This window comes from Trachypithecus francoisi, unplaced genomic scaffold, assembly GCF_009764315.1.
Source record: "Trachypithecus francoisi isolate TF-2019V2 unplaced genomic scaffold, Tfra_2.0 Lachesis_group15, whole genome shotgun sequence".
In the NCBI taxonomy this organism is placed as follows: Eukaryota; Metazoa; Chordata; class Mammalia; order Primates; family Cercopithecidae; genus Trachypithecus; species Trachypithecus francoisi.
Window position 1 is genome coordinate 9,408,533 of NW_022681460.1, and position 21,806 is coordinate 9,430,338.

Genomic DNA, 21,806 nt, shown 5'->3' on the forward strand with positions numbered 1-21,806 from the left:
TGAACAAGACTGATAACAGTAATTAATCCAATTTATAAAGTACTTGATTGTTTTCAGTGGTTTTTGCCCTCCTTGATAGCTCTAAGGAAACATCGGGTTTCCTCAGGCTGACAAAGTCCCATATTATTAATACAACTGTGTTCGTCCCCTTCAGATCTAGATGTGCGACAGATAAATACATTTAAGTGGGGAAAGGATCTGAAACAAACAAGACTTCTTCCCTCACATAATTTACCACTAGTTATTTTACAAGAAGCAATTCCACCTGGAAATTAATTAATTAATGAGGCAATGTTTTAGAAAAGAAGACTGTCTTGTCCTCATTTGTATCCAGTCTCTCTTCAAATCATGTCCTCTGTGTGTGTGTGTCTGTGTGTGTGTGTGTGTCTGTGTGTGTGGAGAGAGAGAGAGAGAGAGAGACTAGAACAAATGGGTCAATTTTTGGTGCCTCTACACTGGCAACTTCCAGGGTTATTAAGCAAAACGATCCAATGTAATGAACCACTTAGAAACCTCTTTTGTACTGCTCTTAGAATACATTTTACAAATTAAACAAACAAAATCCAGACCACTCTGCAAAAAGGTAACAATGCATATTTGTTATATCTACAACAAAAAAGGGCCAACTCTATAGGATTTAACCTCAAGAAGTGTAACTATTGCTACTTCTAACAGGGACTATCTTGACATCACGTTCCTTAATTTCCTTACCGATTTTGTTTCCTCTTTGCCACTTGAAGGTCACCTTCCTCAAGCCAACATGCATGACATTATCATAGGACTTAGGCGTATCACAAACTTGACCAATGATATTCTTTCTCCTCATTTCTCGGTACCTCTTTTCTTCGAACAATCGGACTGACTTCTGGATAGCTTCTATGGGTCCTAGTTTAGAAGCAGTATCTGCAGAGAGAACCAAAACCTCATTAGTCCCAATCCCTGTTATCAAGTCAGTTTCCAAAAGAGAAACCAGTAACGACAGAGCAATATATATTAGCACTCCATTACAGCAAACCTTATTATCTACTCAGATAAACAGGTGAATTAAAGTTCTTCAAACGCTACGAATTCCAGCATATGCCACCCCTTATACAGTACACAGATAAAATATAAGCTAGTCACACAAAAACGATTTCCTTTCCCAAGAACGTTGGCTAAAATCTTGCAGTAATATAAATGCCTCTAGTTTCTCCTCTCTCCATTCCACGCTCTTGTTTGCCATATTATTAAAACATAAGATGTGATCATGTTACTGTCCTACATAAATTTAATTCACTGGAGCAGTGACTCATGCTTGTAATCCCAGCACTTTGGGAGGCGAGGTGGTCAGATCGCTTGACCCTAGGAGTTCAAGACCAGCCTGGGAAAAATGGCAAAACACCATTATCAGGCCTCTGAGCCCAAGCCAAGTCATCCCATCCCGTGACTTGCACGTATATGCCCAGAGGGCCTGAAGTAACTGAAGAATCACAAAAGAAGTAAACATGCCCTGCCCCTGCCTTAACTGATGACATTCCACCACAAAAGAAGGGAAAATGGCCAGTCCTTGCCTTAAGTGATGACATTAACCTTGTGAAAGTCCTTTCCATGGCTCATCCTGGCTCAAAAAGCTCCCCCACTGAGCACCCTGTGACCCCCACTCCTGCCCGCCAGAGCACAAATCCCCTTTGACTGTAATTTTCCTTTACCTACCCAAATCCTGTAAAACGGCCTCACCCTTATCTCCCTTCGCTGACTCTCTCTTCGGACTCAGCCCGCCTGCACCCAGGGGATTAAAAAGCTTTATTGCTCAGATAAAGCCTGTTTGGTGGTCTCTTCACATGGACGCGCATGACACCCATCTCTACAAAAACACACAAAAGTTAGCCAGGTGTGGTGGTGCGTGCCTGTAGTCCCAGCTACTCGGGAGACTGAGGTGGGAGGCTCCCTTGTGCCCGGAAGGTAGAGGTCACAGTGAGCCCAGATTGCGCCACTGCACTCCAGCATGGGTGACAGAGTAAGACCAAGTCTCAAAAACAAAAAACCGAAAAAAACACCTACTTCATGGTGCTCCACTACCTACTAACCAAATATGCAAACGCCTGCAGAATGTGGACCCAGTTTGTCTTTTCTCTGTTTTCAAACTAGCCAAAATGAAAGACTCTTACAGAACACACCAAACTACTTTTTGCTTCCATTACTTTTACACCTTTCCCTCTGCCTAAAACACCTTCTTCATACCTGAGCATCTGTTGAGTGAATCTCACTCACACAGTGCAGCGGAAATGCCATGCCTCTTCTAGGAAGCCATCTCTGATGAGAAGGATTTTCCCTTCTCTGGGAGGAGTACAGAAAAAGGGCTCTAGAATCAAAATTCCTGGGATAAAATCCTGGCCTCGCCATTTTCTAGGTGTTTGACAATAGGCAAGGCAATTAACTTCTTTAAACATTAAAAACCTAATCTGTAAAATAAAGGTAAAAAGTCCAGTCTCACAGACCTACTGTGAGGATTTCATGAAATAATACCTGTAAAGCATTTAGCCCAGTGGCCGGAACACAGTAAAACTCAATAACATTAGCTATGGCCATTATTCCCCATTTTCCCATCAGGCAATGTATCTCTATTTCTCCAACTTGTTTTATCATGACTCACAGTAAGAAATACTTTTTACACATTTAACAGTTCTGTGAGCTATTACCCTTACTACATGTGATTCTGATTTCATCATGTTCTTTTTTAAAAAATGCTGATCACTCCTACTAAAATTTTACAACCCACTTATGGTTCACAACCCGCAACTTGAAAACCATGGTTTGTCCTCTTCTCTATGACAGCATTTTTCATACCATATCCTAATTACCCAAGAGCCTAAGTTTTCTGGCTCAGATGAAGAGATCCTTGAAGGCTGGGACGACTGTAAGGTTAATCTGAAAAGAGAAATTCTGAAAGATTTATAATGGTCCAATTATAATTCTTTTTTTTTTTTTTTTTTTTTGAGGCGGAGTCTCGCTCTGTCGCCCAGCTGGAGTGCAGTGGCGCAATCTCGGCTCACTGCAAGCTCCGCCTCCCGGGTTCACGCCATTCTCCTGCCTCAGCCTCCCAAGTAGCTGGGACTACAGGCGCCCGCCACCTCGCCCGGCTAGTTTTTTGTATTTTTAGTAGAGACGGGGTTTCACCATGTTAGCCAGGATGGTCTCGATCTCCTGACCTCCTGATCCGCCCGTCTTGGCCTCCCAAAGTGCTGGGATTACAGGCTTGAGCCACCGCGCCCGGCCTATAATTTCTTATTATAATCATTTCTTTAAAATATGGATCCAAATTTGTTTCCTTTGCCTCAATATACAACACAGCAAATCTACGCAGCACTGGGCAAGATTTTAACAGCAGTGAGGCCATGCACTCCACAGTCAAATATTTCTGAGAAATGCTTTAAAAAAATTTATCAAGATTCCTTGTTTTCTTTGTTTGGTTTTTTGAGATGGAGTCTCCCTCTGTCACCAGGCTGGAGTGCAGTGGCATAATCTTGGCTCACTGCAACCTCTGCCTCCCAGGTTCAAGAGATTCTCCTGCCTCAGCCTCCCGAGGAGCTGGGACTACAGGCACCCACCACCCTGCCCAGCTAATTTCTGTATTTTTAGTAGAGACGGGGTTTCACCATGTTGGCCAGGATAGTCTCGACCTCTTGACCTCGTGATCCACCCACCTCAGCCTCCCAAAGTACTGGGATTACAGGCGTGAGCCACTGTGCCTGGCCTTTTTTTTTTTTGAGACGGAGTTTCACTCTTGCTGCAGTGGTGCGATGGTGCCACGGTGTGATCTCGGCTCATTACAACCTCTGCCTCCCGGGCTCAAGCAATTTTCCTGCCTTGGCCCCCTGAGTAGCTGGGATTACCGGCATGCGCCATCACACCTGGCTAATTTTGTATTCTTAGTAGAGATGGGGTTTCTCCATGTCGGTCAGGCTGGTCTCGAACTCCTGACCTCAGGTGATCCTCCTGCTTCGGCCTCCCAAAGTGCTGGGATTACAGGCGTGAATCACCGCACCCAGCCATTTGTCTTTAATATGTCAGTGTGAACTGTAACTCTCACAAGAGAAACAAAATCGCAAGTGGTTCCCAAGTTTACTTGACCACAAGGTACTTGATTTGAAAAACATGGCAAAGATCTGGTATCCTTGGGAACTGCTGATTACATGTGAGCCACTGAAGAGACTGGCTTCCTGTCACCAGGCTCAAGCCTAGGAAAACTCCGCAACTTGAACCCTCGACACACACCTACTCTGTCAGCAGGCTTGTCAGTTGTTTCTTGCTGCCATTACCTCTTTTAAATCCCCCGTTAGTCCAAAATCATATTATTTATACGGAATTTCCGCAACGGCATTCTAACGAGCCTGCCCACCTTCTCCTCAATTCTGGCTAGTTGACTACACCATCTCAGCGTCTTCCTCATCCCCAGCCTCCCACATCCCAAACACACCAGCTGCTCAAGAGCCTCTGGGGCTGCCCACCACCTCTGGACAAAGCCTTCATTACTTAGCTGGTCACTGACAGCTGTCCATGATCTGATCTCCCCTCACCCTCCAGTTTCTCCTGCACTGGCATCTGCGGCCCAGTGGCTCTCCTCTGCAGTCACGAGGCCTCCGGGTGCTCTTCCTTCTATTCCTTTCCTCCTGGCTTGCTGCAGACCTGTCTTCCCTTCAGAGGGCCAGCCCAGTCTCCTCCCTCCACAAAATCCTTCCAGACATCTCTGGGCCTTGGAAGACAAATACTCTTCTGGTCAGTCACACACAGTTCAAAGGGAAGCTGCCATGGAGTGCACTGGACTTGTAACAAGTGCCTTCTGGTCCTCACTCTGTCATTGACTACCTTGGCCAAATTATTGGGCTGCTTAGAAACTCTCTTTTATAAAAAGAGAACAACATCTATTTTGCCTATTGCTCAATATTGTTGTGCAAAAAAAGACATGAAAGCATTTTATACATCATTAAATACCAGATCAGTGATTTTTCTGCTATTTGTCCTTTTGATTAATATTAATCACCTGCTTTGTAAGGTAAGTTCTTTTCCTCAATGTCTAATTTATGAATGGCTATTTCACAAATGTTTATTATATTTCTACCATGGACAAAAAGTTATGCTAAGTTGCTTTAAGAATATAAAGATGAGTAAAACAGATTAGAGACCCAAAGGCGCGTGTAGTTTGTTACAAGAAATAGGAAATGTACACAAACACAGTACACGATAGAAAGTGATGTCAGAGGTGTGAGATCACAAAATAGTAATGGAGGAGGTCTAATAATTCAGAAGCTAAATCAAGTTTTATCTGAAACTGCTCCCCTTATGTGTAACCATTTTTTTTTGTCTGTTTGTCTGTTTGTTTAACTTCAACACTCCGCTCACCTTTACTCTGGCTGATTAGTGTCCGAAGTTCCCAGCTTCTTCTTGTGGACCCACTTGAATCTCCTCTTGGATACGCTGGTTCTGCAGGAAGTTATTTTTATACAAATTAAGATTTATGAAATAAATACGCTTACTTGAGAACAACTGAAAGGAAGGGTAATGGTTAAAAGCAATGTGTCCTTTCTGTTTACTGATTTTTGGTGTGTTTGATGTGGGTGTGAGAAACTATCTTTGCAATCAGTTCTAAAAACTGCACCAACTAAGAAGTTAATGGGGTTACAGGATTTTAACTACACTCATCTTTTCACCAGTAACAGTCAACAGAATACAGTGCAAAAAGTGGACTCCTTGGGGACCTCGTTCAAGACGTCGGCTTCAGGAGCCCCAACCCTGCTCCAATGGAGGCAGCAATGTGGTTCCTGAGCAAAGGTTTCCGAGGGCTGCATTATAAATGAAATTTCTACATATGATCAACCAACACAGTGTCACTTCTGTATTTTTTAAATAAATAAAAGTATTCAACAGTTAAAATATCTAGAAGAATATTTTTAAAGCAATAAAAGTAGACCTATAAAATGCTAACAGAGCTAAAAAGGCATCTGTATCAAAAGGCCAACGTGCTCAGCAGTAAGTCTTCTCAGAAAGCTCTGCTGCTTCCTACCCTTCATTCCTTTAGAAAGGACCAAAAAAACGAATCTTCAAGGAATCCTCATAAAGGCATTAACGACAGAAACTGGCGAACTGGGATAAATGATTAGGCTGGTTGTGATTAGGCTGATTGTGAATGCAGCCACCACCTTAAAACACTCACCGTCTCGTTCCTCCGTGGGGCTTGAGTGACGACTCAGGGACCTAAACTGCAATTCAGCAGCTATGGAAGCCAATCGATCATTTTCAGGGACGCTGGAACCCCTGTTTTAATATTTTTAACAATTGAGCTATCAATTCAATAGAATTTAAAATGAAAGATCTGTGAGATTTTTCTAGAGGAACTAATTCTCAACTGGGGGCAACTCTGCCTGCCAGGAACAACTCTGTCTCCAGCAATGTCTTAGACACCTCTGGGAAGGTGCTACTGGCATCTAGTGGGCAGCAGAAAACCCACAGGACAGACCCACCAGAATTTTTCCCCTAAGCGAACAGCGCTGCTGTGGAGACCCTCCTCTGCAGTCTGTCAGAGCTCTAGAGTCTGGAAGGAGGGCTCTATTTTCATCTCTCCATAGCCAACACCCGAGCCTGAGAACACCTGCCTGCATCAAACCTTGTCTTACATTAACAACAGAGATAAAAACACAGCACTACTGAAGTGTCACTGACATGTGAAAAGCTCCATCACTCAAGCCCAGGGTGAATAAAACCGTATTAACCAAATCTTGCTGATCTCTAAGGTTACCATCAAATTATATTTATGTCTTAATTACGTTTAAAGTACTAAAATCATTCCATGGTACAAAAGATTCCACATTTCTTAATAAGAAAATGGAAGGCAATACCTAAAGGTTTCTCAAGCAGTAGCCAAGCAAAAGTGCAAAAGAGCAGGAAGCTTCATATATTAAAGAACAAAGTTAATGAGGTGCTTTTCCAGAATAAAGTGAAATGTTCAGCAACCAGAATGAACCCATAAAGAGTAAAAACTAAAACTAAATAGGGAATGTGTTAAAATTGTAATTCGAATAATCGAAGAACCTCATATAAATTTGGCATTAGTTTATTCAAGTCATTTAGTGTATTATTTTTAAGTGAATGACATAATGAAGTATGGTAGCATTTATGCTCTTACTATACACTGATAGGTTGAAGGCAACATGATCTATTGTACAGACATTTACAAATTATAAAATATGCATTTTTCTGGTATTTCCCTAAGCCCTCAAATCTAGTATAGTACTTGCCAAGTCTGAAGTGATGGGGACATTTCTACTGCCATATAGTTCATCAAAAATTCAGCACTATCTGATGGGAAAACCTCTGGTATTGAAGTCAGGAAGCCTATTCCACTCCTAAGCAGCACTAAAGACCACTGGTGAGACCAAGAAGTCACTAAACACCTCTAATTTTCCCAGTTTCCCACAGGTGAGACTGGCCAATTCCATGTCCTTAAGAGATTTTTGCATGGGTAAAAGGCAAGAACATATACTCATGAAGTGGCATACTGGGGAATGCTGAACAACTAGCTCTGGAGGGGGATGTGGGGGATGGGGAGGTGAGTTGTGGAGTTTGCCAATTTCTGTGGTATAACAACTTGCCAAATTTCTCAAACATTTGCCATCAGCTCTTGAGAGCCAGCAGGAGCAAGCCTCAGCAACAGCACCACTGCAAAGTGTTTGTACCAATGATGGTAAGGTAAGCCCAGAAGAGGTATTTCCTAGGTAAAGTAAAATCAATTAAAAATACTTATCGAAACCTCTAGGGTCAATTGACGTGGAACTTTGGTTGAAGTATCTGTAAGACAGGCGAGGGCTATACCCCATGGCTGTGGCAGGGATGCACACACTGGTGTCATTCTGCCTCCCCGTGGCACATTCACAAACCCACAGCTGTGCTGAGAAACAAGACCTCGGGTCTGTGAAGTCTGCCTCAGGAGCAGTGAGCCGAATCCACCAGTGACTCCTGGGCCCACGAACCAGGCTCACTGTGAAGGCACTGAGGCTTACGCAGGGCTTGAATGCAGCAGGGAGAGTAAAGTGAATGGGAATCCTACGTAAAAAATGTCCTTCAAGATAGCACACTATGATACCATTAAAATTTCTAAACATCCAAGATTGTCTAAGTATGTATAAACTTAAGATGAATACTTATGAAATGCTATGCATTTAAGATGAAATGCTGAAAAACTGCTTATGCAAAGACTAAACTCCATGAAAAGGCCAACTGTAGTATTTAACTCTTATACTAAAATACACGTAATGTACCACACTACCAACTTATAAATGCCTTAAAACACAGCACATCAACCTTTCAAAAGAGGGAGGTCACTCCCCATTATCCAGTTCAGGAGCAGTCTCATGTGAACATGGACAGAGCAGGTGTGGGAGGCAGGAGCCACAGGGGGCCAGCACTCTCCTCAATTATGACTGTGTTTTAGACCAAAGCACTTCAGTCTGTACTGCATGAATAAAGAAGACAGTTTTGGCAGCCCTCATAGGGATATAAAAGCATATATGAAGATATCAGCCATGAAAAGCTCTAAACATAAAAATTAGGAAGCTAAATGGGAATTTGTTCAATGTTGTTAATTTTTTTAGTTGACTGCTTAAGCTGTAAAATACTTTGACATTTTTTAGGTTATAGACATTTCTCACTAAAATTTAGAAGTATTAATTAATGAGTGAAAAGACTGCAAATATTTGTAGAAATTTTAGACTGTTATTAAAGTAAGTGTAAAAACATTTTAGTCTATTTTAAAATCTAAAGCCAGGCATCATCTTCCTGATAACTCTACTATTTTCTCCTCAGAGCTGAACACAGAGCCCCAGGTTCTATCACAAGTTGATCTTTTAAGATCAGATACCCTCAACCTAAATAGTTTGGTTTGACTTGCACTGGAAGATGGGAATACTGACAGCATTCCTCCTACTTAGGTATACGGGTGAAATTTAGAGAGAACAACAGCTCTTCCTCCACTTAGGATAGGAGAACATGAAGAAATCCTCTGCCAAAATATAACTAGAATGGGAAAACCTACAAGACCCTCCTTACTAATACAAAAGACAATGCGAGACTTAACTGTTCTGGGGCTTGCCAAGTTGTCTGAGAGTTCTCTCAAGTACTGATCTATTGTCCATATGACATACAAACCCCATGAACTCATTTTTCCAGTTCTATAAACTACTTCTAATCAACAATTATTTAAAATAGAATATTTGGTTAGAAAACTGCTCTTCCCCAAAAAATAAAATGTTACCACCTCAGATCATTAACTAGATGTCATCTTTTAACCACCTCATGACTCCAGGCTCCATGAAGCAAAATGCTCATGTCCCCTTCTGCTGTGGACCAGTCCTTTCCTATGATACTCCATCAAGTTATTCTTCGCAAAGTCTTTGGACATCTTGGCTAATATCAGCTCCAAAGAAATACTGACATCAGACAAGTATCTATTCGTGCTGGTCGGTGCCAGAGCCTTCAGGCTGTGACAACCTGCAGAAGGCCCTACAGCATCACTCACACACCACAGCAAAGCAGCCCAACAACAGCCGGCACACACCCTAATGCTATGGTCACTGTGCAAGCACATGTGAGGGGTGATGAGGGTACGGGACGCTGGTGGGGTGAGACTACCTGGTATCATGGGCACTGCTGATGGATTTGGGCAGCGCAGAGTCGCCACCAGAGGGGCTGGGCCGACTGGCAGCAGCAGCAGCAGCAGCAGCAGCAGGGCTGCCGTGGCTCCGCGCGTCGGAAGGCACGCTCCGAGTGCTAAGACAAGAAGAAAAGCTTCAGGAACACATGTGAGAAGAGGGAATGGACTTGAAAATCTTTTTCAATTAAAAATAAATTATGGCAAGGGGTGAAATATGTTTAAAAATATAAAATGCAAATTGTTCTTTGAGATTTGAGTCTAGGTGTAAAAAAGAAAAAACCTAACTTCAAAGCTTTTCTTTTTTTTTGAGACAGCATCGCACTCTGTTGCCCAGACTGGAGTGCGGTGGCGCAATCATAGCTCACTGCAGCCTTGACCTCCTGGGCTCAAGTGATCCTCCTTGCTTCAGCCTCCTGAGTAGCTGGGACTACAGGCAACGGCCACTACACCCAGCTATTATCTTTGTTGTATTTTCTGTGGAGACGATGTTTTGCTACATTGCCCAAGCTGTTCTCCAACTCCTGTGCTCAAGAGATCCTCCCGCCTCGGCCTCCTAAAGTGCTGGAATTACAGGCGTGAGTCACTGCACCCTGGTCCCCACACAGCTTTAAAAAAAAAAAAATAAATAACTGTGGTCCTTATCTAGCAAATATTGTTAAATAAAATTACACTTTTAAAAAGTGATTATACAGCGAGAGAAGGTGCTCACTACCTCAAGATGCAGAAATGCCACCACATTCAAGGCAGTTATCGTGAATGTACTATAGTTTCTGAATTCACTTAGTGTTTACGTTGCTTTGTAATTACATATGCAGATAAAAATTGAATCTGGAAAAGTCATTCCAGTTTTTCTCCACTTTCAGTGGTATTTCGTATTGTTTTCAAATGTTGACTACACTATCCACATTCAAATTTGTTTTCCGAAGGTTATTTTTCAAAGGCAGGAAAGGAAAAAATGACTCCAAAGCCTGAAAGCATTTAGTAGCTTGAGGTTATAAATAAGCTGAGAAATGAAGTTATCTTGAAAGGTACAGGTCTGTTTTAAATTTGCATATCTTTTTCTTTTGCGACTAAAGGCTTCAAGATAATGCAAGAAAGAGCTTTTACAAATGTACGAACAACACGGAAAAGGTATTTAGCTCTCAGAGCAAGCATCTAGTAGTTTCAAAAGTATCAGCATGCATATCGGAGAGCACTCTGTAAAGCAAATGACTAGACAAGCACCAAATACCTGAATCCCTCTGGAGTGGGGATAATGAGGTGTGGGTTAGGAGGGTCACTATGGCATCGAGGTACCTTCATAGGACGGGGGCTGTTCCGATGAATGGCTGCCAGCAAAAATGGCAACAAATGCAACTTGTTAATATGGTCCACAGAAAATCATCAAACCAAACAGTCAAATGGAAAATGGAATGTCACTTATTTGGGCCAATGACCAAGGTAAGTCCATTTATATAAGTAAAAAATAATATTACATATACAAATATTATGGAAAATGTCACTTTTTAAAAGTCAGTAAAGCCCTATTATATATTTACAGTTTTCTCCATCAAAAAACATTTTTAAAATACTGGAGTCAAACATACATAATGTAAGCTAAACAAATGATTTAACTCATTTTAGAGATACTCCTAATAAAAAGGAGTTCTTATGTTATCTACACGTTAAAAAGATTGTGGTCACTGGTGACATTTTGAGAGGTCCTGCCTTTGAGGTCGCTGTCATTTTCCTGAGTGCACGGAGTTTTACTCCAGTTCCTTTAAACCAGATCAGGTAGATTTAACTGAGTTATTATTTTTTTCAAGAGCATGTTTTCTTCTCTTTTTCTTTTACATATTCTGGTAATAGATATATATGAATAAAATTTAAAATAAAAATTTAAAACTAGATAAAATTTAAAATTAGAGATCTTATCTAGTGATTACAAATATGCTGACAATTCCACTTTCCCAATAACTAGATGTCAATATTAATGGACATGTGTTATATTTTGCCTACTCTCCGTAACATGCTTTTTCTCTTCTTGACTTTTAACAATCTGTTTTAACCCTTCTTAGTATTTTTAATGTCATATTTTCTCTTCATGTTAATACTTTCAGTCTATATATATTTTACCCCAAATAAGTTTTATCCTAAATGGAAATCCTGTTTCTTCATGATTTTGTTTCCTATTAATAAGGTGAAACAAGAGAGACAGAAGTAGTAAAAATGGAGAGATCTGAAGTTCCCTTGCAGAATTTACAAAACTTTAAAGGGACTGTTAACAAAAAAACCTCAGGCAATTTGTCTCTCTGATTCATTATCCTAGCTATTACAATGGCAAATGGAAGAAATTCAATAGTAACAAAGGTTAAAAGAAAAAAAAAATGATTTGGTGAGTAATTAAGCAAAGATACTGGGAACTAGTCAAAAATTAGTAAAAATTTTCCTACAAATAAAGACATTCTGTTTAAAAAAACCATGTGCATATATATGTTTTGCATGAAACAAAGCAATTATTTTAATAGGAGGTATACATAACACTGCAAAACTTTCCACTTCATTGGAAAGAAAATTCAAATGGCTAATAAACAAAATGGATGTTCACATTTCACTATTGGTAAACACTGATTATGGAGATGCTTTTCATGGCCAAAACAAAAAAAGCCCATAAAAAAAATGGTAGAAAGAATTACAGTACATTCATGACAGCCACAGTGTGGCCAATGAAAAGAACCAGTGAGATCGATACCTGTTGACACAGAAACATTTCTACAATTGTAAACAAACCACCCTATAAATGACTGTGTGATGAAATGCTCGCAGAGAAAGGTACAGGTAGAATGTATTTGTGTGATTATATGAATCTACAGAAAATATGGAAGCTTACATACCAGGTTGTTATTTGTTATGCGCTTACAACAGAGGGAAAGGAAGAAAGTAAGCAACAGTAACAAAATGACAGTTGATGTGCTCTCATTTTCATTCATTTCTTTTGTAAGAAAACAACACAAAATCAAATGACCCCTGTTGTGTATGGAACACTAGAATTTATACAATGTTATTACTTATTTACTCCTCATTAGCATCCAGTTCACTCATTAAAAAGGGAGGCTCAATGATGTTAAATGAGCAGCCCCAGGTCAATTGTTGTCCAGGTCCCCACAGTTCGTTCCACTAACCCACAGTGGCTGAGAGGACAGAGGACCATGTGGGTCTCCAGAGAGCGCTATTAATGAAATGTCCCACTGCAGGGTGGAGTGGCAGGCATACTGAAAGGTGAGCGACTCAGATGTTACCCGGGATTAAGGAAGTACGAGTCGGTTTTCTTTGGTCTTTTGTCATCTTTTTTCTACATTGATAAATTTTCTAAATGTACATCTTCCATATTTTTCTAGATACTTTTTCTATGTTGTAATTTTTCCACAATGAAAACGATTCCTTATGTAATAAAATATTTTTTAAGTAATTCTTACTGAACTATCAATCATGTGTTCTTAGAGAAACATGAACGTCTTAAGAGATCAGAAAATCAAAATTATTCATAATATGCTTAGGCAAAAGCCTGATAAGACAATAGCATGCTTTATATAAAATGCTCAAATAGTCTTACAAATGATAACTTTCATTTTCACAACAACCTTGGGAGAAAAAGAGGTATGAACTGAAGATTAAAAAACCGACAATTAAAACCCATTCTACTAATTTTCTGTAGCTAGCAAGTACCCTATAGGAAATATAGTTGATGTTCAATAAATGTACCATTTATGAATTATATTTTGTGTAATTTAAATTGCATAAAATTTCTAAGTTTTCATTTTTGGGTGTTTACTATAAATACAGTTTTGTTTTATTTACAAACTATCTCAAGAATGGCATAAGACACAGCTTTTTTTGACATATATTTTGTTTTCAACATTCCGACATACACTGTAAAAGCGTTAATCAATGTGACTGTAAAATTGTACATAAACTGTAATCAAAAATTGTAGTTAAAGTAATATATATAGCAGCATACCTTAACTTGATTTTTTAAAGAGTAAAACCAAATCAGAATTTACTACAGCTGGTGGGAAGGTGGGTACTTGGGACAGCTGTGGAGAAATGGACATTGCTGTCCTCAAAGGTGAGGAAGGAGGGACAGGGAAGTGATCTGCAGCCACCTGTAGCAGGGGTGGTTTCTCCTGCTTGGCAGACAACACCCTCCTCCAGTCTTTCCTCCCCATCAGAAAAGATGGTAACGGGGAAAAAAGAATGGTATACTGGCATAGAAAAAAATGTATTAATTGAATACTGCTGGCTAGCATGGAATAGCTTATGGCTGACGTTTTAATCTTCCTGTCGGATGTAGAAAGATTGCTGTGGAGTTATCTGTCTACACACCTCATTTCTGTCCCTCTCATTGTCGTTTTCCTAAATATTGTTAAGACACCTCTTATACCATTTTAAACGACTGCAATTACAAGAGGATTTGTCCACTCAAATCATTGTGTTCCAGAAGAAATGCTGTAACGGCTGTCTTACCAAGGTACAAACCTGTAACAGGACTGTGTGGTTTTCCTATGACATGGCCAATACATTCATTCATCAAGGCTTGTAAACTCTAGAAACCAAAAAAAATTGGGAAAAGTAGAGAAAACAGGCATGCTTTCTTAATTATGGAAGTAGCACAAATTAATTTTCAGTGTATTTTTAAAAACATGCTACCCAAACTATTTTCAGTTAGCTTAAAAGAAAATAGGTATAAACACAAACTGTATGTAATTTAAAATAATACAGTGTATTTCATTTTTTGTAAGTAAAAGCAAATTAGCTGTCAACTTCCCATAACACAATAATGTGTACAAGCAAAGAACTTCTCATGTAATTGTCTCTACTACTGGGAGAATAAAATAAATGAATTCACACTATTAGCAACATCATGCTAATCTGATGACATTTATCAGACTAACAGTGATAATATTTAACATGAGCGAGATGCTCTCAAATGATGCACACTGAGGTAAAAGAGCTAATTTTTGTTCTGCCCCAAAGCAGCAGCTACGATAGCAGTAAAAATATAAAACTACCAAATATGTTAGAAGGGCCAGGGTTTACAAACTAGACATTGATTTAGTTGAACACTAATGTTACAAAAAGAAAAAAATATCTTACTCTGCTATGAGGAGTACTTTAAATTTCTCAGCATTATCATTACATGAAAAATATGTAAGAACCACTATTACGGCCGGGCGCGGTGGCTCGAGCCTGTAATCCCAGCACTTTGGGAGGCCGAGACGGGCGGATCACGAGGTCAGCAGATCGAGACCACCCTGGCTAACCCGGTGAAACCCCGTCTCTACTAAAAAATACAAAAAACTAGCCGGGCGAGGTGGCGGGCGCCTGTAGTCCCAGCTACTTGGGAGGCTGAGGCAGGAGAATGGCGTGAATCCGGGAGGCGGAGCTCGCAGTGAGCCGAAATCCAGCCACTGCACTCCAGCCTGGGTGACAGAGCGAGACTGTGTCTCAAAAAAAAAAAAAAAAGAACCACTATTACATATAAAACATACACAACCAGAAAATAAAGAGTGACTGGCTTATTTTATAATGAAAAAACCTTTAGAATATTCCATACCAAGAAGTCATCTTCTGGTAAAGCTGAAATAAAGGCAGGTTCAATTGCTTGTAGAAAATCAAATCCTTGAGTCGCCCACCTGGTACATGAAAAAGTTCGGCAATCACAAAACAACCAAGACAATGCTGTAGCAGTTTTAGACTGTACAATACTGAAAAGTAACATAATTATAATTACTATTTAGGACAAAACACTTTTCTTTTTTTTTTTTTTTGCCTGGGTTCAGTAAGTTTACAGTGTGACCTTTTGGAAAGGAGAATAATTTTTTAAAATTTAATTTTGTTTTGAAACCAATAGGAAGCATGGAAGAGGATTTTAGACATGATAGGTGCCATCTGTAATTCAACAATTATTTATTTGTAATTCAACAATTATTTATGAGTTTTGTAACACAAAGTTCCTACTTGAGTCTCAGGCACAGCAAATGTGTTTTCTCTAACTTGGAGAAATTGCTTAATGACTTTTTAAAAGTGCCCCATGCTACTCCTCCATTACAAATTACAGAACGCTCAGCTATTTTTCACATAGTCATGACACTTTAATGACTATGTTTACTTTAGTGGAGCTACTATTGAGCCTCACAGATGATTCACCCATTTCACCCCTGCAAATTCCAAAACGGTTTCTTAATGAATAAATTTCACGAGGGAGGAAAAAACATTAGTCATCAGGAAGACTTGTCAAAGGAGAACATGAGTTCCCTTAAAGACAACTCCAATTTGGAACAAATTTTTAAAAAATTTTTTTCCCAAGAATTATGTAGTTTTCCCTATATATTTTTCCATTAAAAAAAAAAAAAAAACCTGATCACCAAAGAGTTTAGGGTGCTCCCTTCTGTGTCATCTGCTCAAAAAAAAATCCCATAGGACATATATGAACAAATACTCCCAACCCCACATGACGTATTTCAGAAATATCCTACTTGGTCATTACCTGGGTCTTGTACCTCTACCACTCTCACATTTAGTCAGGACATAATTCATCCACTTCCGGGCAAAGCTTATATATTTGTCTCCTATCTTCTGTCTAAACTCCCCAGACATCAAACGAACAACTTCTTTATGATACTGTAAGAAGATTTCATGTATATCAAAATTAAGAAAATGATCATTAAATAATACCACCCACTATAATGCCATGTCTGTTTAAAATGTTTTCTAAAAACAAAAAGTGAAATCCAATTAAAATTTCTATATTTTGAATATTATGAAGAATTATGGAAAGTATAGTGTTTCAATATGCAGTTTCATAAATGTTTCACTCCTAAGTTTAAATTAAGAATGTGCTTTCATGATATAAAACACCTCTTTAAAGTTTTAAAATGTTAAGTAGTTGGCTGTTGGCACCAAATAAAAGTCTGACAACTACCTAACAGTTTAAAAGTACAGTAACATCTCCGATACACAGCAGTGATGTAAGATGATATTCTTGATTACGCTGTGATTACAATATCAGATTTACTGTAAAAGGTTCCTAAAACTTTCTGTAAGTTATCAAGCAATTACTAAACTGTAGTGTGTGTTTCCTCTTATTTTGAACCTACCTCAAATCCAAAATTGTACCCCTGAATCATTGCTTCTCGGTAGTACTGTTGCAAGGTGACAGATTCGGATTCATCAACTTCAGCATCGAATTCTGATGTGAACATGTGGTCCACGCGGTCAATGGCATTGCTTATTCTGTTGCATAGCTCTAATGCATCATTCTAAAGAGTCCAAACCGGGATTAATGCAAAACGAAGCAAATCATACAATACTTACCACATTTTAAAGAAAGATTTCGTTCATCATCACACAGACATTAACCACTACAAAACAATTCGGCCACTTTTAGTTATCAAAAGGAATTACCAAATATAGGAGAAATGATGTCATTTTATTTGACATTCTGTAGAAGAGAAAAAATGCATTTAAAATGATACAGTCTAGTTGTAATCTGCTCTTGGAATAGATGCTTTTATCTTCAATATTTTTATACATCAACCACCTGTTGTTTTCTCCTCTTGGACGGATGCTCAACCATAAGTATGGGTGCAATTCCACAGAGTGAAAAAGCCCACGTACTTCTAGACGACTTCCACGGTGTCCTCGCATCAGGCTGTCCTCATGTCCCTGCTACTTTCTAGTCCAGGGGTTCTCTTCTGGGGTGGATTTTTCGCCCTCCCCTCAGCGTCTGGAGACATTGTCCAGAGAAGTTTTAGACTGTCAAAATTTGGAGGACAAAGTGGAATCTACTGGGATATGGTAAGTAGAGGCCAGGAATGCTGCTACACGTCCTGGAATGCACAGGACGGACCTCCACAACAAAGAATTACCGGCCCAAATGTCCACACTGAAGAGGCTGAGAAGCCCTGCCATAGCTCGAGCTTTCGTCACCTCTGTCGGCAACACAACAGCTCCAAATTGGTCTCCCTTTCTACCCTTACACATGAGTGCATACAAGGTCTCCATCAGGCAATTCCCTTACTATGGTTACAAAATATTCTTCCAGCAATCTATAAAGAGAGAGAACCTAAATATTTAGTTAATAAATGTTTATAGATAAATTAGACAAATCAGACTGACAGAAGAAAAACAAATGTTTATGAAATGACTTGTAACTTCAGAGAGTGCTTCTTCTTCAAGAAGTTAAGCCTTAATGTGAGTGAGAAGACGTAACTGATTGTCTGCAAAAGTGTGGACGAGATCAAGACTGATACATGGGATACAAAACAGAAAGTGTCAAAAACAGAAAATAATGGAAAAAGACAGCCAGGCTGTGGCTTGTTATAAACTTTGAAAGGCCTTTGTGCTTCTCTGCAACTTTTTTCTATTATGTTTAATTTGGTTGATTTATTAAGCAAAACAATAAATCTTCTATTACACACTACTGATATGGAATACCTCTAGCAAATACTGGAGATTGTGAAAGGAGAATGAAATTTACACTGGGAATGAAGAGGCCTATATTCCTAAATTTTCAACTTTGCCACTAGCCAGTCATGTAGTCATCATGAATAAGTTACATAAAGTTCAATTCTCTATCCTTTCCAATTACAAAGTTCTACAGCTTCAGGAATCTCAGAATCTGTAGTTTAGACGTAAGAAAATATGTATTGGGAAGAGAGGTGAGTGGGTGGTCAATTTAAGAGCTCAAGTTCCTTGGATGATATTACCTTACACACATTACCACACACTGACTCTTCCACAGTATTTCATCAAAAAGGAAAAATCTCAGCTAATGTAGAGAACAGCGTGATACCTTCAGTTGCTGCAAAGCTTTGGCGATGACCGGCTGACTGGATGTCTGCTCCTGGCACAAAGTCATAAGTCCCTCAATGGACTGCTGGAAAGCTTTTCTCTGAATTGTGAGATGGGCAGACTGCATGACAACTAGTAAAAGATTATCCACCTGGGAGGAAAATCAAGCACAGGACACAAAAACCAACCCAGTTACTAGTTGTTATTCTAGTTCAACACCAGTCCAAAAACAATGCCAATCTCAGGGATACCAGGCCAACAACCATCTGATCAGAAAGTCATTTTTAAGCAAAGCTTCTCCTACATAGCAACACACTTCAGTGGGCATTGACAGCTGGGATATTCAGCACCATGGAGAAGAACCCCTCGGGACTGCAGGCAGGACATCTTTGAGCTATCCTAGAACTTCAAGTGTTGAGTACTGCTAGTGCAGAGTGTGAGTGTGCGTGTGTGTATTGGAGCAGTGTGAAGAAGGAAAATGTAGGAATAAGAGACATCAATTGAAGGGCCTTATATAAAACATTAAGAAATCAAGACTTTATTACTTTTGTTCTTCAAGAGATAAAGAATCCTTGCAGTATTTTAAGTAGATCTGTGATGCAATCAGATGTATTATAATGTATAAAACATTAAGAAATCAAGACTTTATTACTTTTGTTCTTCAAGAGATAAAGAATCCTTGCAGTATTTTAAGTAGATCTGTGATGCAATCAGATGTATTATAAAATGATCATTCTGGAAGTACAAAAACAAACACAGAATTGGAGAGACAGAAGGTGAGGTTTGAAGCAGGGAAACTCAAAGTAAGAAACTGCAATAGTTCAGGAGAGGGATGGTAAAGTTCTGACTATAGAAGCTGCTCTGGGGATGCAGGGAAAGGATCATTGACTGGAAATGCTTCTGGCAAGGTATTAACTGGAAAGGTGGGAGGCTGAATTTATATTAGCTGTCACACTTCTGGTTTAAACATGTGAGTGAAGTGGAACCATTCACTGAGACGGAACATAAAAGTAGAGTTGTTGGGGTGAAGGGACACAGCAGGCCAGTGTATACTCAGTTCTTGTGAGACTGAGCTCAAGGTGCATATGAACACTCGCCATGACTGTTCCTAAGCTGAACACAGATAAATGAGAAAGCTGCTCACAGTTTATAACTAATGAGTTATAGAAACTGTCACAAGGTCCCTGTTAGGTAGGGAGGGGACAATCTTCACTACAAAAAGTGAAAATTAAATAACCAGTAAACCTGAATACTTGGAGAACTGGGATTTCTAGAACTACAAATTATATTAGTGACATAATTTCTTTTAGATCATAGCTCCACAGGTCTAACTACATGACTGAACTAAGAAAAGATATAAACCAGAAAGACGGTTTATTTCAAATATTCCAGAATAATTTAACTTAACAGAATGATATATTGTACAAATTACGCTGCAAAATTACCTATTAACACACTGAGGCATATTTTTGGGACGTATATACTTGTGATTACTAGGGTAGCTGCACCCCTCATTCATGAGCGGCTAACAGTTCATTCTTACTAAAAGTCCTTTAAGTAACACTGCTGAGAAGTCGGAGGTGAGATGTACCTGCATGCTTCTCAGGGTGTCAACAGTCTCCACCTGAGGCACGACTTTGACAGGCTGTGTCTCCCACGTGCCCCAGCTGTCCTCTGAATCACGGGCTCGATCACTGTGCTTGGTCAGAAGCAGATAGGCATCGATGAGTACGTCGTCTGAATCTTTTGAACAGTCCTTTCCTGCGGCTGCATTGAGTAACTGCAAAATAATACTCTTCTCCTCAGCAAGAGTGTCTGGAACAAACACTTGCAAGTTTTCTAACCCAGGAATTTGTACCTGCAAAAGAAATAATCCAAAATCTTAAGGAACATTGTACATTAGAGAAATATGTTATTTAAAACAAACAAATGAACCTAGGAAAGCAGAGGCAGGTTTGGGGAGGGGATGTGGGAAGGGCACGAATTGGAGCAGTGAGGGAACTGCAGGAAGGAAGCTGGGTTCAGTGCGACTGGAGGAGGCAGGAGGAGTCTGTGAACGCACTGGAGGAGAGGCCTTACAGAGTCTCCCCAATTACTGGACATCCTCCTCACTGCTTTCTTTTTAACAACAAAGAAAATACTCGAGGGGGAGGCAAGACAGCCTGAAAAAACCTCAACCACTGCTAGTTTGTGATGCTTACAGAAAATCACCTGGCTTGGGAAAAAGGCAAAAATTGTTAATACAGATTCTCTAATTATTCCAGGGCAGGGAGCCAGGGGGTCATCATAAGAAGGCTCCTTGAGATCAATTTCTCAAAGGGTACACATGTGGTGGCAAGATGCAGGTCATGCCTCCCACTCTCAGTATAGGAGTGGGATTAAACTGTGGGCTTGGGATAAAATGTTCAGTGATGACATCACATACGGATTCTAACAGTGCTAAATCTCAAACAACTTAAAGTGGAGTAAAGCTGCTGACTCAAAAAGTGGCTCTAGTGATGACCAGGATCTTGATGTCAAAGACTCACTGTAAAACCTTTGAAATGCATCAGGAAATATAAGGGTGAAAAACAAAACCACTATTTAAAATAAATATTATCTCTTTATACACACTATTTTAAATATGTGTAACTAAATTAATAAACAGCATGAGTAAATTTTCTAGTATTTATCTACACTCTTAAGACAAGTTAATAAGTCAAGTATGAAAAAGACTTTCATTATTCCACAAGTGAATTACAGGACAGTCTTACAACTGGGGTTGTGGTACAGCCTTCAAAGCCTGTAATATTTATTATTTGGACCTTCAAGAAAAAGTTTGCCTGTTTTAAAATAAAGGAGGAAAGGCAAAATGTTTCAATCACACCACCTGAAGTACTTACCTTGACATACTGTTTTAATTTCAGAACATCCAGGAGGTCTCTAACTGGGGCTGAAAGCCTGAATTCTGCTGCTATTTCCAGGTCCTAGGATCACAGTTACAAAGAAACTTCTTTAGAGTTAGTATTAAAAAAATAAGATAAAAGAAAAATAAGATAAAAGGTACTAATCAATCAGGATTGCAAGCTCACCTTTCTCAACATTTTAGCAAATCCAAGTGCTTTGGAGGCCCTTTCTCTGGCTTCATGGAAGAGCTCCTTCAGGGCTCGGCTGATCTCTATAACAGACCTCCTGCCAAGTGGATTCAAGGCCAGTTAGAACACAGTAGGGAATACCCCAGAGGTGCAAGAGTGATTTAACAACAAAGATGAAGCAAATTCCAAATCACAGTAATAAATAAAGACTGCAGATT

The 21,806-nt window shown here is 39.6% G+C and overlaps 1 protein-coding gene across 5 annotated transcripts in view; it reads right to left on the bottom strand.

The window, feature by feature from the left end:
* MAP3K4 (mitogen-activated protein kinase kinase kinase 4) overlaps positions 1-21,806 on the bottom strand; it is a 131,192-nt gene that overhangs the window by 9,964 nt on the left and 99,422 nt on the right. For 2 of the 5 annotated variants that reach the window (XR_004442715.1, XM_033234277.1), the window contains exons 8-20: positions 21,586-21,685; positions 21,397-21,480; positions 20,106-20,372; positions 18,516-18,665; positions 16,819-16,980; positions 16,209-16,342; positions 15,276-15,354; positions 14,186-14,264; positions 10,914-11,010; positions 9,661-9,798; positions 6,191-6,291; positions 5,380-5,460; positions 712-903 (exon numbers count right to left, since the gene is read on the bottom strand). Coding sequence is in view for 4 of the 5 variants with exons in the window: in XM_033234277.1 (XP_033090168.1) it covers positions 712-903; positions 5,380-5,460; positions 6,191-6,291; positions 9,661-9,798; positions 10,914-11,010; positions 14,186-14,264; positions 15,276-15,354; positions 16,209-16,342; positions 16,819-16,980; positions 18,516-18,665; positions 20,106-20,372; positions 21,397-21,480; positions 21,586-21,685 (1,664 nt within the window). In the remaining variant the exon portion in view is untranslated. The remainder of the gene's footprint in view (positions 1-711; positions 904-5,379; positions 5,461-6,190; positions 6,292-9,660; positions 9,799-10,913; positions 11,011-14,185; positions 14,265-15,275; positions 15,355-16,208; positions 16,343-16,818; positions 16,981-18,515; positions 18,666-20,105; positions 20,373-21,396; positions 21,481-21,585; positions 21,686-21,806) is intronic. The other 3 variants (XM_033234278.1, XM_033234280.1, XM_033234279.1) reach the window with 3 other exon arrangements.